The 19,351-nt window shown below is 43.1% G+C and overlaps 1 protein-coding gene across 1 annotated transcript; it reads left to right on the top strand.

Moving 5' to 3' along the window:
- Positions 1–8,794: 8,794 nt before the first annotated feature.
- GABARAPL1 (GABA type A receptor associated protein like 1) lies at positions 8,795–16,803 on the top strand. Its single transcript, XM_060024293.1, has 4 exons — positions 8,795–9,155; positions 13,725–13,803; positions 15,007–15,125; positions 16,028–16,803. Exons 1-4 carry the CDS (start codon positions 9,066–9,068, stop codon positions 16,091–16,093), a joined length of 354 nt encoding a protein of 117 aa, XP_059880276.1. The 5' UTR covers positions 8,795–9,065; the 3' UTR covers positions 16,094–16,803.
- Positions 16,804–19,351: the final 2,548 nt, after the last annotated feature.

A 19,351-nucleotide genomic window follows, 5' to 3' on the forward strand; every position in this document is an offset into this window, starting at 1 on the left:
GCATGTATACATTAATAACTATCAATTACTTTTACTATCTTGAAGATTATCTTCATCTCTCTCGTGTTAAATCCTGTCTTCTATGTCCCATGTCTTTTCCTTTCTTGGTTTACTTCCTCATTTGGGGGCTGCTCCTGGAAAAAGGTACATAAGAAGTGAATTTTTGAAGAACTTCAATGTCTATGAAATGTCTCGTGCTCTCCTCATACTTAAGTAATAGCTTAGCTTTGCATAAAATTCTAGGAAGAAAATAAATCCCCTCAGGATTGTGTAGGCATAACTAGCTTTAAATAAAATCTGACCTCCCTCCCTCATTTTCTGAAATCTCCCTCTCGAGATTCCTAGTATTTGAACGTTGGACTTCTAACTCCCCTGGCCTCCTTTTCCGTCTTTCTGTTTTATGGCTTTACTTTCTAGGAAATTTCATTAACTTTCTTCTAATACTTCTGTTGAATGTTTTCCTTCTCTTACTTTTAATTTTTAAGATTTTTTTATATGAATACCCCTGGGTTGTAGCTATTTTTGTTTCATGGATGCCATATCTTCTTTTGTTTCTCTGAAGATATTAATGATAATTCTTTTGGTATTTTTATCTCCCCGAATAGTCTTTCTTATTTTCTCCAAGTTATTTTTCACTAATTGTTTACTTCATATTAGATCTTTTTTGGAAACCCTTGAGTCCTTGCCGTCTGATCATATTGAAGAACAAGGCACTATAAAGCTCATTTGAAATTTCTGTATGTGTGCAAAAACCCAGCTGGGCTGCTAGAATTCTGGGAACAGAAGGAGGAAGAAGGTTGAGGATTCAAGGGTCAGTATGTAAGTTCTCACCTAACCTTCTTGTTTTCAGTAGCCATCTTCTACTAAGCCCACTTTCCCCCCTAGCTTTCCCAGTCCATAGACCTTGTTAATCATGCAAAAATAAATCTCCAGTCTCTGCAGGGCTGGGGAGATAATCTGGGGGTAAAGATGGCTGAGCCTTTTTAAGTTCTGTCAAGAATAATGGACTACTTTAGCTTTTCCCTGGCACCAGGTTTGGACGGCCTTTTTCAGATCTCCTCTGTCATTTATTATTTGTCAGTCTTCTTTTTAGACACCAATATTGTTTTCTATTTTCTTCTTTTTGACTTTGTGAGTTTTTGATTCCCTTTTTCTCCTTTACAGTCTGTACTTGTTCTCTAGAGCTGAAGGATTTTTTTTTTAATTTTTGTTGGAGTATAGTTGATTTACAGTGATGTGTTTGTTTCAGGTGTACAGCAAAGTGAATCAGTTATACATATACATAGATCCACTCTTAATTTTTTGTTTTTAAGATTCTTTTCTCATGTAGGCCATTACAGAGTGTTGAGTAGAGTTCCCTGTGCTATACAGCAGGTTATTATCATTTATCTATTTTGTATACAGTAGTGTGTATGTGTCAATCCCAATCTCCCAATTTATCCCTCCCCCCATCCCCTGGTAACCATAAGTTTGTTTTCTACATCCATGACTCTACTTCTGTTTTGTAAATAAGTTCATTTGTACCCTTTTTTTTTTTTAGATTCCACATATAAGCGATATCATGATATTTGTCTTTCTGTGTCTGACTTACTTCACGCAGTGTGACAATCTCTAGGTCCATCCATGTTGCTGCAAATGGCATTATTTTGTTCTTTTTTATTGCTGAGTAATATTCCATTGTGTATATATGTACCACATTTTCTTTATCCATTCCTCTGTCAATGGGCATTTAGGTTGCTTCCATGTCCTGGCTATTGTAAGTAGTGCTGCAATGAACATTGGGGTGCATGTGTCTTTTTGAATTATGTTTTTCTCCGGGTATATACCCAGGAGTGGGATTGCTGTGTCATACGGTAGTTCTACTTTTAGTTTTTTAAGGAACCTCCATACTGTTCTCCATAGAAGCCGTACTAACTTACATTCCCACCAACAGTGTAGGAGGGTTCCCCTTTCTCCACACCCTCTCCAGCATTTATTGTTTGTAGACTTTTTGATGATGGCCATTCTGACTGGTATAAGGTGATACTTCACTGTAGTTTTGATTTGCATTTCTCTAATAATTAGTGATGTTGAGCATCTTTTCATGTGCTTTTTGGCCATCTGCATGTGCAGAGCTGAAGGATTCTGATGCCAGTTCCCACGTGTGGGTTTCTTCCCCACACCAAGCAATTCTCGTACACCAGCTAGATGTCCTACAATTCAACTGAATTCTGACACTATCTCCCCAGATCCCACAGTTAAGGACTCAGTTTTACAGGACTACCTTCCCGCACCAACACACACACATCATTTCAGACGCCAATCACAAGTCCAGGTTGTCACGTGGGATTCTGACTGATAGACTATAGTTCAGAGGTTCCAACGACCTCCTCTTCTCGTTTGATTGATTTTCTCCAGCGACTCACAGGACTCTTCCATAAGTAGACAAAACAGTTTACTTATGGATGTGGTGCACAGGGCAGGGTATGTGGGAAGGGGCATGAGCTTCTGTGCTCCTCTCCAGTGAGCCACTCATCTGCCACCTCCATGAATTCATCCACCTGAAGGTCTCAGAACCCTGTCTTTTTGGATATTTATGGAGGCCCCATCACTCTGGCAAGCTGGATTATGTCATTGACTATTGGTGATTGAACTCAATTTCCAGCCCTTTTCTCCCCCCTGGAGGTGGGGGTGGGGTGGGACTGAATGTTCCAACTCTCCAATCACATGGTTGGTTCCTCTGGTGACCAGCCCCTATCCTTAGGTTACCTAGGGGCATTCCAGAAGTCACTCATTAATGTAACAAAAGACACGTTTATTGCTCTCGACACTTAGGAAATTCCAAGAGTTTTCAGAGCTCTGTGCCAGGGACGGGGTGAAGACCAAATATATATTTCTTTTTATAAATCACAGTATCACAGGCTGCCATAAGGACTACAAATTGGATGGTTTAAACAACAGAAATTTATTCTCTCAGTTCTGGAACCTTGAAGTCTGAAATCGAGGTATGAGCAGGGTTGGTTCCTTTTGAACGTGGTGAGGGAGACTGTTTCCTGGCTCTCTCCTAGCTTCTGGTAACCTCCAGCATTCTTTGACTGGCAGATTGCATTCTTCCAATGTCTTCGCATCCTCTTTCCTTTATGCGTGTCTGTCTCCGTGTCCCAATTTCCTCCTTTTTAGGAGGACACCAGTCCTATTGGATTAACATCTACCCTAATGGCCTCATCTTAACTTGATCATCTGCAAAGACCCTATTTCCAAAGTCACATTCACAGATACCGGGGTTAGGACTTTAACATTTTTGGGGGGGATGTATTTCAACCCATGACACAGTTGCTTACAGCAGCGGTCCGCAACCTTTCTGGCTCCAGAGACTGGTTTTGTGGAAGACAATTTTTCCATGGATGGGGGGTGAGGGGGGATGGTTCAGGCGGTAATTCGAGCAGTGGGGAGCGGCACATGGAGCTTCACCCGTCCTCCGCCGCTCACCTCTTGCTGTGTGGTCCTGGTTCCTAACAGGCCGTGGACCGGTACTGGTCCGTGGCCCGAGGTATGGGGACCCCTGTTTTAGTGGAATTTCAAGAGACAGCAAAGATAAATATATCCTTTTCAATCTACCATCTTAAATCATAAGTCTACCCTTTACTCTTTTCACTATCACATACTGCACGTTTTTTGAGTCTTTACTTTGTATCCAAAGTACTGAGAGGGCTTCCCTGGTGGCGCAGTGGTTGAGAGTCCGCCTGCCGATGCAGGGGACACGGGTTCGTGCCCCGGTCCGGGAAGATCCCACATGCCGTGGAGCGGCTGGGCCCGTGAGCCATGGCCGCTGAGCCTGCGCGTCCGGAGCCTGTGCTCCGCAACGGGAGAGGCCACAGCAGGGAGAGGCCCGCGTACCGCAAAAAAAAAAAAAAAAGAATGTCAAAGTACTGAGAATATAAATACACATAACATGCCATTAAGTGGCACAGAAGCAACTGCGAGAGACTACCTGAAACTAAGGACTTAAATGCCATTAGAATTGCCTCTAACTCTTTATGTGTCTCTATCCCTACCTATATATCTTGCCTCTCCGAATATCATCTTCTCTATCTCTTGTTGGAACCCAGAACAGGCCGTCCCAAAATATGCCTCGATGGCATATTGATTATTTTGAATTAAAGTTACTTCAGAAGCAGCTGATGCAAGAGGGACACTGACCCTCCTCTCTGTCTACCTGAAGAGGGACACTGACCCTCCTCTCTGTCAACCTGAAAGCAGGAAATAAATCTCCCATGTGAAAGGTGCCCTCCCTGCATCTAAGGTAGAAGGACGCTTTTATTGCCAGATATGGGAAATTCAGGGACAAGAAACTTGTGTAAGCAAAGCTTGTTACTTCTTTAATTTACCACTGCAAGCCCAAACTCTGTTTAGATTCTTCGTTAATTGAGTACCCCAAACCTGTTTCTTTGCCCTGTCAGTTTCTCACAAATGTGCTGTTTCCTTGTCTAAAAAGTATAAAAGATGACGGCTTTGCCCATTTCTCGGATCTCATTTCTGAGATTTTTGTGTGCACTAACTAAAATTTGTTTCTTTTTCTCCTGTTCTTCAACCTTGTGTCAATTTTTTATTAGTCCAGCCGTAAGAACTCATGAAGGGTAGAGGGGGAAATTTACCCCTCCCAGATATTCTTTTATGTTGAACTGGTACATTTGGACTGCAGGAGTCTAAAACAATGGCTCCTGTAAACCTGTGATCTTACATCATCAAAGTTCATCTCCAAAGTAGAGGCTCACTTCTCTTAGCGTCACAAATGAGAAGTTCTAAGGATAGATTCTGATGAGTCTTGTGTAAAGTTACTTGGCCTTATAAATGGTCAAGGCAGTGAGGGTCTATGATTGGTGGATTCTACTAGAAGAATTATGTGGTATCAGTGGGACGAGAAATTCCCTCTAAAACCATGCATATCCCCCGCCCCACCCCCCCAAAAAAAACCCAATGAGAAGTAATAGGCATAATATTATCTAATGTACATCATTACAAAATGCGTTGTGACAATGACAAGCACACAGTGCTTTGGAAGCCGGTGGAAGGGATACGAAAGGATCCAGGCAAGTGAAATCAAAAAGGTTTCCTGGAGAAAGCGATGCTGTACTAAATCCTGAATGATTTATAGGAATCAGACAGAAATAAAAAATAGGAGAAAATGTTTTCACAGGAAGAGGCTTTGAGAATATCCAATGGCCAGAAACGAGGGCAATATTAGAGAAAGAGGTAATTTAAGTGAACAGAGAGAGCAAAATAGGAGATGGCCATAGATGAGGGTCGTGAGAAAAACGTCAGCCGGATCCTAAGTACTCCACTTCTCTACTAAGGAATTTGAACTTTTTCCAAAGACTACGGAGAATCTCTGACCACTGAAAGATATTAAGAAGAGAAATGATACAATGAAATATGGTTTTATTATAGTTATCCTGGTATCAGTGAGCTTTTTCTTTCTCTATCTCCTAGAAACGATAAAGATAAAAATTAAAGACTAAGAATGGATTTGAGTAATAATGGTGATTTTAAAACATGTCCACAAATTCTTTAACATTCCTTCCATCTGGGTTGGAATTACCCTTCCAACCAAGGGTAATTCCTACTTGGGTCAGGACATCTTTTTCTTTTCTTTTTTTCTTAAAAAAAATAATTTATATTGCAGAATAGTTGATTTATAATGTGTTAGTTTCAGGTATACAGCAAAGTGAATCAGTTATACATGTACATATATCCACTCTTTTTAAAATTCTTTTCCCATATAGGTCATTACAGAGTACTGAGTAAAGTTCCCTGTGCTATACAGTAAGTCCTTATTAGTTATCTATTTTATATAAAGTAGTGGGTATATGTCAATCCCAATCTCCCAATTTATCCCCCCACCCCCATACTCCCTGGTAACCATAAGTTTGTCTTCTACATCTGTGACTCTCATTCATACCATTTTTTTTAGATTCCAATAAGTGATATCATATGATATTTGTCTTTCTCTGTCTGACTTACTTCACTCAGTATGACAATCTCTAGGTCCATCCATTGCTGCAAATGACATTATTTCATTCTTTTTTATGGCTGTGTAATATTCCATTGTGTATATGTACCACATTTAGGACATTTAGGTTGCTTCCATGTCTTAGCTCTTGTAAAAAGTGTTGCAGTGAACATTGGGGTACATGTTATCTTTTCAAATTATGTTTTTTTCCAGATATATGCCCAAGAGTGGGATTGCTGGATCATATGGTAGTTCTAGATTTAGTTTTTCAAGGAGGTTCTGGACATCTTGATTGCTTCCAAGTTTTGGCAATTATGAATAAAGCTGCTATAAACACCTGTGTGCAGGTTTTTATGTAGACAGAAGTTTTCTACTTCTTTGGGTAAATGCTAATGTCGGGGAGGAAGAAATTTCCCTCTGCCCTTCTTGGTTCTTCTGGCTGGTCTAAGAATTAAATCGACATGAGACACATTAACAGGAGAAAACCAAATGAAAGTTTAATAACACATATACACAGGAGAGACCCAGGAGAACAGAGTAACTAACTCACCAAAATGTCCGAAGCCCTTACCTCAAATACCTTCCTCAGCTAAGGACAAAAGAGGATGGATGTTTGAAGGTGGGGAGAGTCGGTTATGGGAAGTTACCAGGAAAAACACAGTAAACAAGGGTATTATTTTGCAGATTTAAGTCCTTGACTTCTCTGTTGATAAGAGTTTCTAGAGATTTGGCCACAGTCCTCTTCCAGGTGCAACAAGGGAGACACCCTTATAAAGGAGATTTTCCTTACAAACACAAATGTCACTTACAAAAGGGTAACTCCTTGGTTTTCAGTTTTCCCCATGTGTGCTGTTTCTTAGAAAACAACCAGCTTAAAATAATTAATATACCAGAGATATTTTTAGAGTGGCAAATTCTGCTCTCCCTACACTAAGAGGTTTGATTGCTATATTTTATTGTAAGCGTATGTTTAGTTTTCTACGAAACGACCAACCATCTTCCAAAGTGACTGTAACATTTTTCACTCTCATCAGCAATGAATGAAAGTTCCTGAAATGTGAAATTTTCAATATCGCCTTTGGTTAAAAGGGGGATATGGAAATATTTTTATCTGAATGAATGTTTTAATTTATAAAATTACCTCCTATATAATATTTTAAGTGTTCTGCTACAAATAAAGGTAGAGAGCAAGCTGTGGGAGTTGAAGGATTGTGTAGTCTAAGATAAAGTATTAGCATTTAGAGAAGCCTTAAGGCAGAAAGAGTAACTGATATTTCATCTCCAAATTAGTTTTCATATATAAATTGCCACTGTGATTAGGTATTTTTAAAATAAAAGTTAAAATCAGCTTTAAACTAGCTATGATTGTTTCCAGTAGATTTGATGGGAAAACAACCCTCTTAAAAAATATTAATCTCCATCGTAATTACTTTTCTCAATTGGTTTTAAAGTACTCCTTTGAGAGATTTAGCTACGTTTGGGTCAAAGCTCAAATGCGCTAAAATGTTCAGTTTGAGAATAAGGACTAAACATTATAAACATACAATGTGATAAAAGAATTCCTGGATTTTCATACATGAGAAGGATTGAAAAATGCCATAGAGAAAAATAATGAGCATCAAAGGCTATGCAATTCATTTTCCTTGTTTCAATAATGAAATTTAGTTTCTTTTCTTTTGTGGGTTTGTTTTTCAAATCAGAGATAAGGAGACCTTGCTGAAAGTAGACAGGTGACTGGGGCCGCTGTTGTCTGATACATTTTTCAGAACTTCCGGGCCTTGTTTAAGCAGCCCCTCGTTCTTCATCTTTTCTTCACTCTTTTTTATCTTACAATTTCTGCTGCTCCTCCCCTACAGGTCCCAGGAATCACTGTCGTTAGTAGTGGTTGGAAAGGCCTTTTGTCCTCGGATTCTTAGCAGGGAAAGGGGAGGGCCGGAGGGAGGCGACACTGGCACCAAGTCCACCCTCCAGTCCGTCACCAGCCCTTCCGGTGGCACTTTGTATCCAGGTGAGGAGAGGAGTACTCTTCTCCGGGGAATTTTTGCCTTAGGGGGAAAAAAAAATGTTTGAGGACTACTGAGTTAATCACCTGAATCTCTTTGATATTTTCTTTTCCGAAGACAGATCCTACTTCTGGGTTAAGAGAAGAGAAAGTAAATCATTTCTATATCTGAATGTGTGTGAAGCCCTTAGTAGTCGGGACTGACATCACTTCTCTGGACCTTGATTACACCTCTTGCCCTTCACCTTATACGTCTCTTCAAACCCCTTAGTCATGCTGTTTGTGCTGCTGCTCTAGGAGCAGCCTGCAGCCAGGACCTAAACAACATGACGCCAACGTGGTGAAGGAGGGGTCACGGTCGGAGGCAGCCAGCCTAGCACCGAAGGCGCCGGGCGAGTGCAATCCAACGAGCGAAGGGCGAAAGGCAAGCACGGGGCACCTCTGCACGGGCCAAAGGAATGCCAGGACCCCCATCCCATCTGTTCCCAGACTCCAGATCCCAACAGGCTGAAAAAAGCTGGATTTTCGCCATCTGTATTTGTTTTGGGGCCCAACCAAGAAACTGCGAAGGAGAGGGAAGAAGACATTATTAGAACATTTTTTTTGTTTGAAAAACACCTTTAATGTCACAGTCACCATAAAATAAGAGGTGAAAATTGCTCGTGGTCCCAGTGAACTCTATGCAGGGAAAGTTTAGATGGAAGGTGAAAACACCGAAAGGGACAGAGCTCCCGCCCACCCCCATCCCGCGGACCACGGGTTGCGGGGGGCGGGCCTGGGGCGGGGCTTCGTGACGTCACAGGACCAACGCGCCGGCGTGTTGTTTTTGTGCTCCCGAGTCTCGGGAAAAGCCTCCGGGAATTCTTTACCTGGGCCTCCCGTGCCTCTGGACCGAGGGCCCCCGAGACCCCATCTGAAAGCTCTGTGGAGCCGCAGTGCGACGGGGACTGGCCTTTCTGAAGCGGGTCTGAGACACATTGCAATTTGTTCCGAGGGAATCAAGAGGGGAGAGACGCCTTCGTCCGCGAGGGAGGCAGGCCCCGTCCGGGGATCTTAGAAACCCTGCGGTCCATCATGAAGTTCCAGTATAAGGAGGACCATCCCTTTGAGTATCGGAAAAAGGAAGGAGAAAAGATCCGGAAGAAATATCCGGACCGGGTCCCTGTGAGTGTGGAGGGGGAGGGGGAGGAGGGAATGAGTGGGGGGCGGCGGAGTCGTGATGGCTGCCAGAGGCACAGAAAGGTGGTCCCTAAAAGTACTTAACCTGGACGCCCTTCACTACGGAGAGAGCCAGTGGAAGGAACGTTTGCACCGCGGACCCTTTAAAACCCGTATCCCCAGGGCCCGTCCCCATCTTTAGAGCTGACCGCAGTTTTAGAGCGGAGCCTACGTTTGAGTGACTCAGCAGTATTCAGAGGATGTGTGAGCTGGGATGTACTCCAAATGTGGGCCTTTTTGCGCGAGAATGATTAGGTTGGGACTACCCATTTGCTGCCCTTAAGACTGCATGGAAATTGTTCTGGGAATAACAGATGCGGTGGATTTGCTCCCATCAGTTTTCTCCTTAGGTGGGTCTCCGTTAATCAAGTTGACTTTGGCCCTTATAGCCTTGGGTTTGGGAGGGAAATGTTCGGAAGCCAGTGGATCCTTTATTTTTGTCTCTGAGCGTTAGGGAGCGGGCGTGGGGGGATGGGGGGCGCCCCAAGACAGGCCTGGCCCAGAAAACAAGGTCACGTTCTCCGCGCAGTTGCCTCATCATTCTTGGCTCCGGGGCGTGTGGGGCTGTAGCCAGCCTTCCTCCGGTATTTATTCTGAACACATTGTACCTGGACACAATAAGGAAGGACTGAGACCTTTTTTCTCTCGGGTTTTTGGACTCTGGCGTATGTAATGTAAAACTAGTGCAGGCAGTGAAGAGGGAAGAAATAGTAAGGTATCTTGCTGCATCCGGGCGCTTTCCCCCTCTCCCCCTCCCCCGCCTCCCGCCTGGTTTTTCTCTACTGTGGGCTACGCAGCCGGATGGGAAGGCAGAAGGCTTTAAAGTGTGGTGGAGGGAACAGTCAGTGAGCTTTGGCGATGGGGGACTAGAGACCCTAAGGACCCGAAGACCCTTTATTTTCGGGCAGGGGCATTCGGATAAATATTACAGATAATTTGCAGGTAAAGGAATTGGCATTATCTGATGGTGAGAGGTACTCTTGAATTCCTTTCCAAACCTCATCTAACTTTGATGTTCTTACAGCTGCCAAAAGCGACCTGGGCCGTATAAACCCCTTGCAGTCCTTTTCCTATAAGGGTAGAGGAGATATCAGGGCTGTTCCATTACCCAGGAATTACATACAAAAGGGTTTTCAGCTAAAAAGGAGAGCTAGCCCTATTACCCACTGACGGATTCGTGACAGATTGCTTGCTTGGTCTGTGGACCTTGCATGACTGCTTTAAAAGTTTCCCCCAAATCTTGGTGATACCCCTTCCTACTCTCTTATAGTAATATTTGAAAGTGACAACTAACTTTGATTGATAACTTACCATGTACCTGGGAGTATTCTCAGTTCCCTGTCTATATTCATTCACTTAGTCCTCACACCGTTATAATCCCATTCTACAGAGGCAGGATCTGAGGCACAGAGAACCGAAGTAACTTCCTGAAAGGTTTCCCCTGGCTGCTGTGTGGCAGAGCTGGGATTCTGACCCTGGCTGTTGGGCCCTCCATGTCATATTGTTTCTCAATCTCTAATGCAGTTCTGTTCAACAGAATTATTTAAGTGTGCCGTGTGTGCCTCGCAGTGTTAGGTATTGGAAATAGAGAAGTCAACTGTTGCTGCCTTCGAGAGTTCACAGATGGTAGTAGGATGCCAGAACGGCATCCCAGTCGGCAAAATGACTACCGTTTATTCAGAACGCTAAGTATGAGGCTCTGTTCCAGGAAGCTCCGTATAAGTCACAAACTCAGAATTGTACTGTTCCTAAATCTAGTTAAAATTCTCATACATTTCCTCAAAACAGTCTTTTCCATTTCAGTCATTTACATGCATTCACCCAGAATATTTCAGCTAATCCCCCCCTATTTTTGTTCTGCTCATTGTTTGGTGTTAAATGTTTTACTTCTGTGATAGTTTGTAAGCCATTATGACTCTCACTTAGATCTCATGATCCCTCCAGTTAGGTTTTAACCAGTGGTCAGCCTCTAGCTGCTCCTTAGGTGCTCAGCCTGTGGCCTTCTTTCTAGTTGTGATGCAAAAGGATCTCTACCCTCTGAATCCTGAGATTTGGTGCAAGTTCTGGGCAGAACCCTGAATCTTGCTGTGCTCAAGTGTTGTGTTTATGGAGAAGAGGGTTAGACTAAATGATTTCTAAAGCCCTTTCCCCCTAGACCATTGGTGTCATTAAAGCAGTCACGTACCCTGACTGCTTACGTGACTTGAGTGTAGCCTGAGCACATCTGTAGCTGCCACCCAAAAGAATAGGCGTGCTTGGGCCTTGAGACAGAGTTTCATGAGATTTTGAAGTTACCTTTCTAGCTACAGTGTATTGAAAACCTGCAACATAGCAGGAAACTGTTAGGAAGAGATTGCCTGTTTTTTGAAATTCAAGAGCAGCCCTATGGAGTATTAGTCACATTTCACAGAGGAGGAAAACTGAGACCCAAACAGGCAAAGCATCTAGGCCCAGGGCCCACTGTAACTGAAGGGTTCCTGGGAACTTGAATATTTTCTGGTAAGCGAAGGCCTTAATGATTCCTTCTCCCCTCCTTTTCCTCCACATCCAACCCTCTCTTCCCGATGTCACAGTTGCACTTGGCTTTGTCGCTCTCTTTTTCTGCTCCCTTCACATGGTTTCCGTGTCTTATTAATCCAGGCTGGAGCTGCCACGTCATCTCAGAGCTCCTGCGTGACACAAGGCAGCCTCCTTCCCTTTGATTTTATGTGCCTGCGGCCTCCTGTCCATCCTCATTGTTGCGCCATCACTGGTCTCCTCCTGTGCTCTTCCTACTTTTTCTTTTAATTTCTGACTCACATATCACTGCTGCAGTTTTGATTTTTATTTATTTATTTTTTCTTCCGGTTTTATGGAGATATAATTGACATAGGGCACTGTATAAGTCTAACGTGTACAGCACAATGATTTGACTTACATACCTCATGGAGTGATGATCACAGTAAGCTGAGTGAATATCCATAATCTCATACACAGATAAAAAATTAAAGAAGGAGAAAAAAAATCTTGTTTTTTGTGATGAGAACTCTTAGGATTTACTCTCAAAGTGTAATTGACCTACAACACTGTGTTAATTCCTGTTACACAACGTAGTGATTTTTTTCTATACATTTCAAAATGATCACCGTGATAAGTCTAGTTATGGTATGTCACCATATTACTTAGTTATTATTATATTCCTCACACTAGACATTTTGTACCTGTGACTCATTTATTTTGCAACTGGATTTATTTTTATTGTTAAGTGTGATCACGTCCTTCTGGTCTTCCAGGTGCAGGATTCTTTTTCTGTGCAAAAATAAGTAGGTTTTTCACTTGGTATTCTCTCCCCTTAAATTTAAAAGCTTCAGATTTCTCCAAATCAATCCTTATGTTTAGATCTTTGTAATTTACAAAGCCTTTTCACTTAAAATGTTATGGATTATTCAAGTTCATTGTATCAGTTCCATGCCTCTGTAAAAGATGTGTTTGAAAGTTATCGTCTTCCATTTACTTGTTGGAATGCTGAAGCTCAGAGAGGTTAAGTGACCTGTTGAAGGTCACAAGCTACTAGGGATACTTGTCCAGTGTATAGTTCTATTTCTTTAAATTTTCTGTACTTCCCATATCTTCTGCCTAGAGTGATTATATTTTCTAAACTAAAACTCTAAAGCTGATGGTTTTACAATAGATTTTAAATATTTTTAAATGAAATTAAATATTATATCATATAATATATAAATAGTAAATATATTTATATAATATTTACATTTAAGTATATTTAAATTAATATTAAAAATTTATTTATAAGATATTTTCTATTTTATAAATCTTCATGTATAAAGAGTCTTTAAATTTTACATATCTTCTTTTCTTTTCGTTACAGCCATATATGATCCTTCTAAAACTTGAAATATTATAGAAATATTTAATGCAGACATTGAAAAATCTCTTAAAATCCTAACAGATAATCAGTATTGACTAATGGGTTAGTTATTGTACTGACATCATATTAAAGAATATAAGAACTGTTTTAATACTTACTTTTTTTTCAGTTAATAGTGTCTTGAATATATTTTTTTCAGTTCTCAAAAATTTTGATAAAGTATAAAATTTGAACCACATTATCTGTACCTTTAATAAATAGCATTTATATGAAAGAATAAAACTAATAGGTACTCAGGACCATCTGAGAAAATTCAGACAATCTTCTTGGTGCTTTAACTAAATACCAGAAAGTATATATCCTATAGTATACCTTACAGGTAATTCGTAATTAAAATCAAGGTTTTAAAATCTTTACTTTTCATAACATGCCCTCCTCATCCTTTTGTTATTGCAGTAATAAAACCATAACCTTATTACGAAAGTCCACTTCCCCATACATTTTGTAAGGGGGAAGGGGGAATAAGAAATGGAAAAGCTGTATCGGCCCTAGACAAACTCACTTCAGATAGGGCAACTGTAGGATGTAGAGGGGAAAATACTAGGTTGGATTCTGCAGTTTTTATCCCCACTTTCTACTTCTCTTCCCAGGTGATCGTGGAGAAGGCTCCCAAGGCCAGGGTGCCTGATCTGGACAAGAGGAAGTACCTAGTGCCCTCTGACCTCACTGGTAATGCTCCTTCCCTCCCCTGACAACTTCCTCCCATGGGAAAGCATTCCCAGTCCTTCCTGTGTGCGTGCGACTGTGGGATTGAGAGGAAGTAGAATTGAAGAGAGTGAGTGGGATTCTCCTGAGAGTTAGGTGATTCAGAAACGGTGATGTCATAGTTCTTTCCCATCACCAATTTCCTTAAGCATTTCCCATGATAGTGCTTTGTTTGATTTAGATGCAGCAAAGTACAAAAGCATGAAAGAAAAGATCCGACGTCCATTATTTAAACCGCTTAAAATTCAGCTTTGTTATTGTGATACCAATTTACTCCCAAAGGAAAACCAGACTAGTTTATTGGGAGAATCACATTTTAGAGATTCTCAGCTGAATACCTTGTCTCAAGCTACAGTTTTTTGTTAATACATCTTGTAGATACTGTTTGGATAGGATACATTCATTCTTCACGTTGATTCTTAATGGAGTAACCAGTGCATCCAGGAGACACTTGGAAAGATTTTGTAGATGTGTTTGCTCCAGAGTTATTCGATTTGCATATCAGCCTTCTAGAAATCTTTCAGTGTGCTCAGTGAAGGGTAACGCATCGAACCCCACTCATTGCCCCAACATTGGGGTGACTAATTGTGCTGAGATTACTGCAGTCTATTAGACCGCTTCCCGTCACAAGTTTGTCTTAGGTGGGAGTGGGAAGTGTGTTTCTTTCTTTCTTTTTTTCTTCTTCTTTTTGGCTGCACCACGTGGCTTGCAGGATCTTATTTCCCCGACCAGGGATCAAACCCGGGCCCTGGCAGTGAAAGGGCCAGAGTCCTAACCACTGGACTGCCGGGGAATTCCCTGGAAGTGTGTTTCAAGTCCGATTTAGACAATGATGGGAGTGTTTCAGTCTGGAGACACGTTGTATTCCCTCAAAGGTGTCCTCAGGCCTTGAGTGGATATGCTAACATTAGGTCTGAAATTGAGTAAAGTGGGGAAGGATTGAGGAATTAAACTCCTCGATGGCATGTCAAGAAATATGCAGGCTTCCTTGAGTGTCACTTTTTATTTCTAACGCTGTAGGACGGTATTGGGCTCTGCTCAGGTGATTGTAAGTCTGGTACTTTTGGAAACAGGTGCAGTAGGATTTTTTTTCTGGATCTTACCGTTCTGCTAACCTCTCATTTTCTTCCTTCTTTCCTTCCTTTTCTAAAACCTTCCTTCATCTAGTTGGCCAGTTCTACTTCTTAATCCGGAAGAGGATCCACCTGAGACCCGAAGACGCCTTATTCTTCTTTGTCAACAACACCATCCCTCCCACTAGCGCGACCATGGGCCAGCTGTATGAGGTAATGGTCCTGGTGACAATACTGTGCAGTCTGGCCTTCTCTAGCTTTTGTCCCAGGTGTGTTATCAACATCCCAGGTGTGTTACCAACATACCTGGGAAGTGGGGCAGGAGGTGTTGTTTATCAGGTTCCTTTCACGAGGCCGTGTCAGGCTCTGGGAGATCAGATGCCACTTGTCCCTTACGGAGTGAGCAGCCCACTAGATTCAGTCCCTTTGAATTCTCTTTTTAGTTTTGCCTTGCTATAGTGTTTTAACATTGGATCGTCTTTATTGAAACAGCAGGAAGTGGTTTCTGACTGCAAAAATTCCAGATAAAATGAAATTTAAAATTACGGCAGTCTGTAAATGGATTCATTTGTCTTCACAGATAAACTCAGTTGGAGGGAATAACTTGAGTGTTTTTATTTGGTTTAATTGGTAAACTGTCAGAATCTGATGAGAAAACTATAATAAAGGACTTTATCGTGCTATATCACCTAAGATTGTTACTGCATTATTATTCCTTAAAGGGTTTCACACAATACTGCCTTCTTTTTGTGTCCCATTAGTGACTTGTGCAAACTTTCCTAATAACCTCTCATTTTTATTCCACAGCATACATTCTCTATTAGTTTTTATTCCAGTATCTATAGTTACATTGGATCTATGTTCCCCTTGCCAGCGTGAGCCTTTTAGGGGTCATGTTTGTATCCCTGGTGTGTATGGTGTTCTCCACGAAGGTTTTTGTGAACTCAGAGTTCAGAGTTGAATCCCAGCCACTTCTGCTGCTGCTTCGATGCTCTTTTCAATGGGGACTGATGGTACCTCCTCTGCCTGCCTTACAGAGTTGTGTGAGGCTCTGAATCCTAGGGATGATGAATGTGATGATGTTTTCTAAACCGTCGTCTTACCTCTTCCCCTAGGACAACCACGAGGAAGACTATTTTCTGTACGTGGCCTACAGTGACGAGAGTGTCTACGGGAAGTGAGTGGCGGAAGCCGGCCGATGGGAGCACCCGGACTCGGGGCAGGGGGAGGGGCGTGTGTGGGGCTTGGGGAGAGAGGGGGGGAGGGCTCCCCCCGTGGAGGAGACAAAAGGTGAAGACATCTGGAAACACTACACTGCACACACCATCACCATATTTTCACATGCTCAATTGATATTTTTTGCTGCTTTCTCGGCCCAGGGAGAAAGCATGTCAGGACAGAGCTGATTTTTGGCTTCATAGGAAAATGAGGATGCTCTAGTCTCACAACACTGCTGCGAATTAACTTTCGTGGGATTTCCATAGAAGAATCGGGGGGTGGGCAAGTTGGGGCCAGAGATCGTGGACCACCCGTAACTTTCCGCTCTCCTTCTCTTTGGGCAGAGATTCTATGTTTGACATTTGCACAAGACATGTAGGGAAAGGGGATGGGAATGTTCTAGGATCACTGGTAGTGGACCATTCCTGGGGACCAAAAGAGACCCATTGTAATTGAAGCATTGTGACCCCTGACCTCTCCTACCTCCACATCTCCTCCCGCATCCCATTGTCATCTCACAAGCATCACAGTACCCACCCCAGTGGTGGCAGTAGACGTCAGACCCAGACACTTAGATGGAGCTCTCCTTCTGCTGGAAAATAGAGGCCAGGCGTGAGGGATGTCAGGATTGCCAAGAGAGTCTTGATAGCATTAAACTGGAACTGACAAAGTATTGAGCATCTCTGTCTAACCTGCTTTGCTCTTTGGTGCCCCTTTTCCCCACACCTACCTTGGCCTTGAATGAGCCTCCGCCATTTCCAGTGATAGGCTAAAACCCCTCATCTGGCATTTCCCAAACTTCACTCCATGGATGGGGACAAAGATGAGTTACATATGGAAGGGGCGGGTGTGAGGTAAGATGGATTGTCCACAGCCCCCGCTCATGCAGAATTCTTGCTCCCGGGCTGCTGCCCTTCACTCTCACACGCACGGAAATGCCCAGTGAGGGCCAGCTGCTTCCCTCCTTGGGTTTTCACTTACCACAGCTGCTAGATAGAAACATTTGAGAGGGTGACTTTTAGTAGTTCCTGGGGATTCTATCTGATTCTGATCGTTTTCACTTTAGGGGTTATGATGTGGGTGGGAGTGGGAAGCGGGAATTGCACTCAGATGGGACACTTCAGTTCATCTCCGCTAATGAAAAGGGTCCTTCCCGTGGTGGAAATCCGTGTGTCAGTTCTGTCAGCTGCAGGCTCTTGTATCATGAAGTTTCTGCTGTCAGGCCGAGGAAATAAAAGAATTGCGTAAAAACCTGCCGTGAGTTCAGAAATGTCGCTTCTATTTAGTACGTCTTAGAATAGACGGCGTGTGGACTCCAAGCAGAAAACTTAGAGTTGGGGTGGCTGTCGGCTGGGTGCCCACGCGCGGCCAGACGTGTACCCTGCCCGTCACTGCCCAGGAGTCACCGTCCAAAGGTGAATGGAGGCGGGGCAGCGTGCCCAGGGTGTCGGTGCAACGTGGGTGATTTTCTCCTCCGCAGATGAATGCCTTGTCACCGCTTTACGTGTTCCTCAGAGCTGAAGGTGGAAGACTGCCTGCGTTAGAAGATTGGGGGCGGATGGGGGGGGGGGGTGCTTGTTAAGATGCAGATGTCTAGGCCTTGCGCAGATTCGGCTGACTCAGCCCCTCAGCGTAGGCAGCTGCATTTTTAACCGGCTCCTCGTGACTGCTGCACGCTGAGGTTGCAGAGGCGTTGCTCTGGTACCTGGTTTTGCTGTAAGTCCTAACCCAACCTGTTCTTTTCACGTCTTGGTCAACAAGAGGCCACCATCTCCCAAGGCGACAAATGGCGCCTCCTTAAGGCTCCTGGGGTCAGAACAAGCTTGATGCTGTCCGAGCTTAGGAGAGTCTTCATTCAGGAAGCGATGCGTAGGTAGGCGGTGGGGTGCCAGTCCAGAGACAATGAAAAACAGATTAGTACAAATTCCTTTCTGAAAGAACTTCTATCCATTTCTAATCTTTAATCTCTTGCAGGGCTATATCCCCACGTGCTGTCTACCTCTGTAGAGTTTTATGGAAATATAAGAGTCAGCAGAAAAGAAGCAGATGGTCATAAGGGATCCATGGCAGGATCCCACCCACCACCAAGCCCAAGTCATGCCCAGTGTGCTGTGAGAGTTAAGTTAGGACTGAGAGGAAGGGTAGGAGAAGCCCAAGCCCAGCAAAGACCACATGCAGGAAGTACAGAAAGTTCTAAGGAATTTTCACGTTGACGTCAAGGCATTGGAAATGGACACCTGTCACTACTGGCAGGTATTGGGGTGTTTCTGATAAAGCCAAATGGAAGCTATTACTGGAATTAAGATAATGAACTTGACACTAAAGACTTGCCCACACTACCTAGGAATGAGATTGGATAAATGTTTAAAAGAAAAACACATGGCAGCTCCCCCGTCCTCCATACGCATTGGAAGCAGTGGCGCGGGAGACTGTAGGCCGTTGCTAAACCAGAGAAGGCCTTGAATTTAGAGGCCGTGCCTCCCCCAGCAGGCCTTTGCTTATTTTGGTCCTACTTATCTCTAGATTTTCCTGGTAGAAAAAGTTTATCCTTGGATGGGACATTACATACCATATTAGACCAGCCCTCTGACCTAGGTACCTGCATAAAGTTTAAACAGCTAAGTTCGGAGACAAAGGCAGGCTGGATATTTCATTGTTCTCAGTTGGATATGATGCTCTTTCCTGCACATCAGTATCTCAGCATCATTTCCCTGTTCCCTGCTGGCCAAGCTTTAAAGCTTCTTAGCACCCTCAGTCCATTGTGAGTCATCTTGAACTAAAAGCAGGTTAGGAAATGTCCTTTCGTTAACTGGGTCTCACGTAAGATTGACTGACACCCTGATGCATGTTCCTGGGGACCAGTCTTGAATGGTGTGTCACATAAGTCCATTCTTCCCTTGGAGGCCAGTATGACGTCAACGGCAGAGTTGAGTGAGTCCTTAACTTTTACTATATATTTTGGTAGCAAGCTCTCAGATACAGCTGTAGGATAAGTATACATCTGGGTTTGCCAAGGACAGTCTAGATTGGTGCTTCCTGTCCTGACTTGTTTATTAATGGTTCCCTATTGCACTGTCACAAGTCCCCCAGTGGACACAATGTTGTATGGTCACGCTCTTTATACTGAGTGTAAAAAGGGAAGCTTAGTCCCACCATCCATCCCAGTGCAGCCTGCCCCAGCGCAGTGTGCGTAGAGACCGACGAAGGCCATTCCTGAATGG

The sequence above is a fragment of the Delphinus delphis genome, chromosome 11, assembly GCF_949987515.2.
Source record: "Delphinus delphis chromosome 11, mDelDel1.2, whole genome shotgun sequence".
NCBI classification, from domain to species: Eukaryota; Metazoa; Chordata; class Mammalia; order Artiodactyla; family Delphinidae; genus Delphinus; species Delphinus delphis.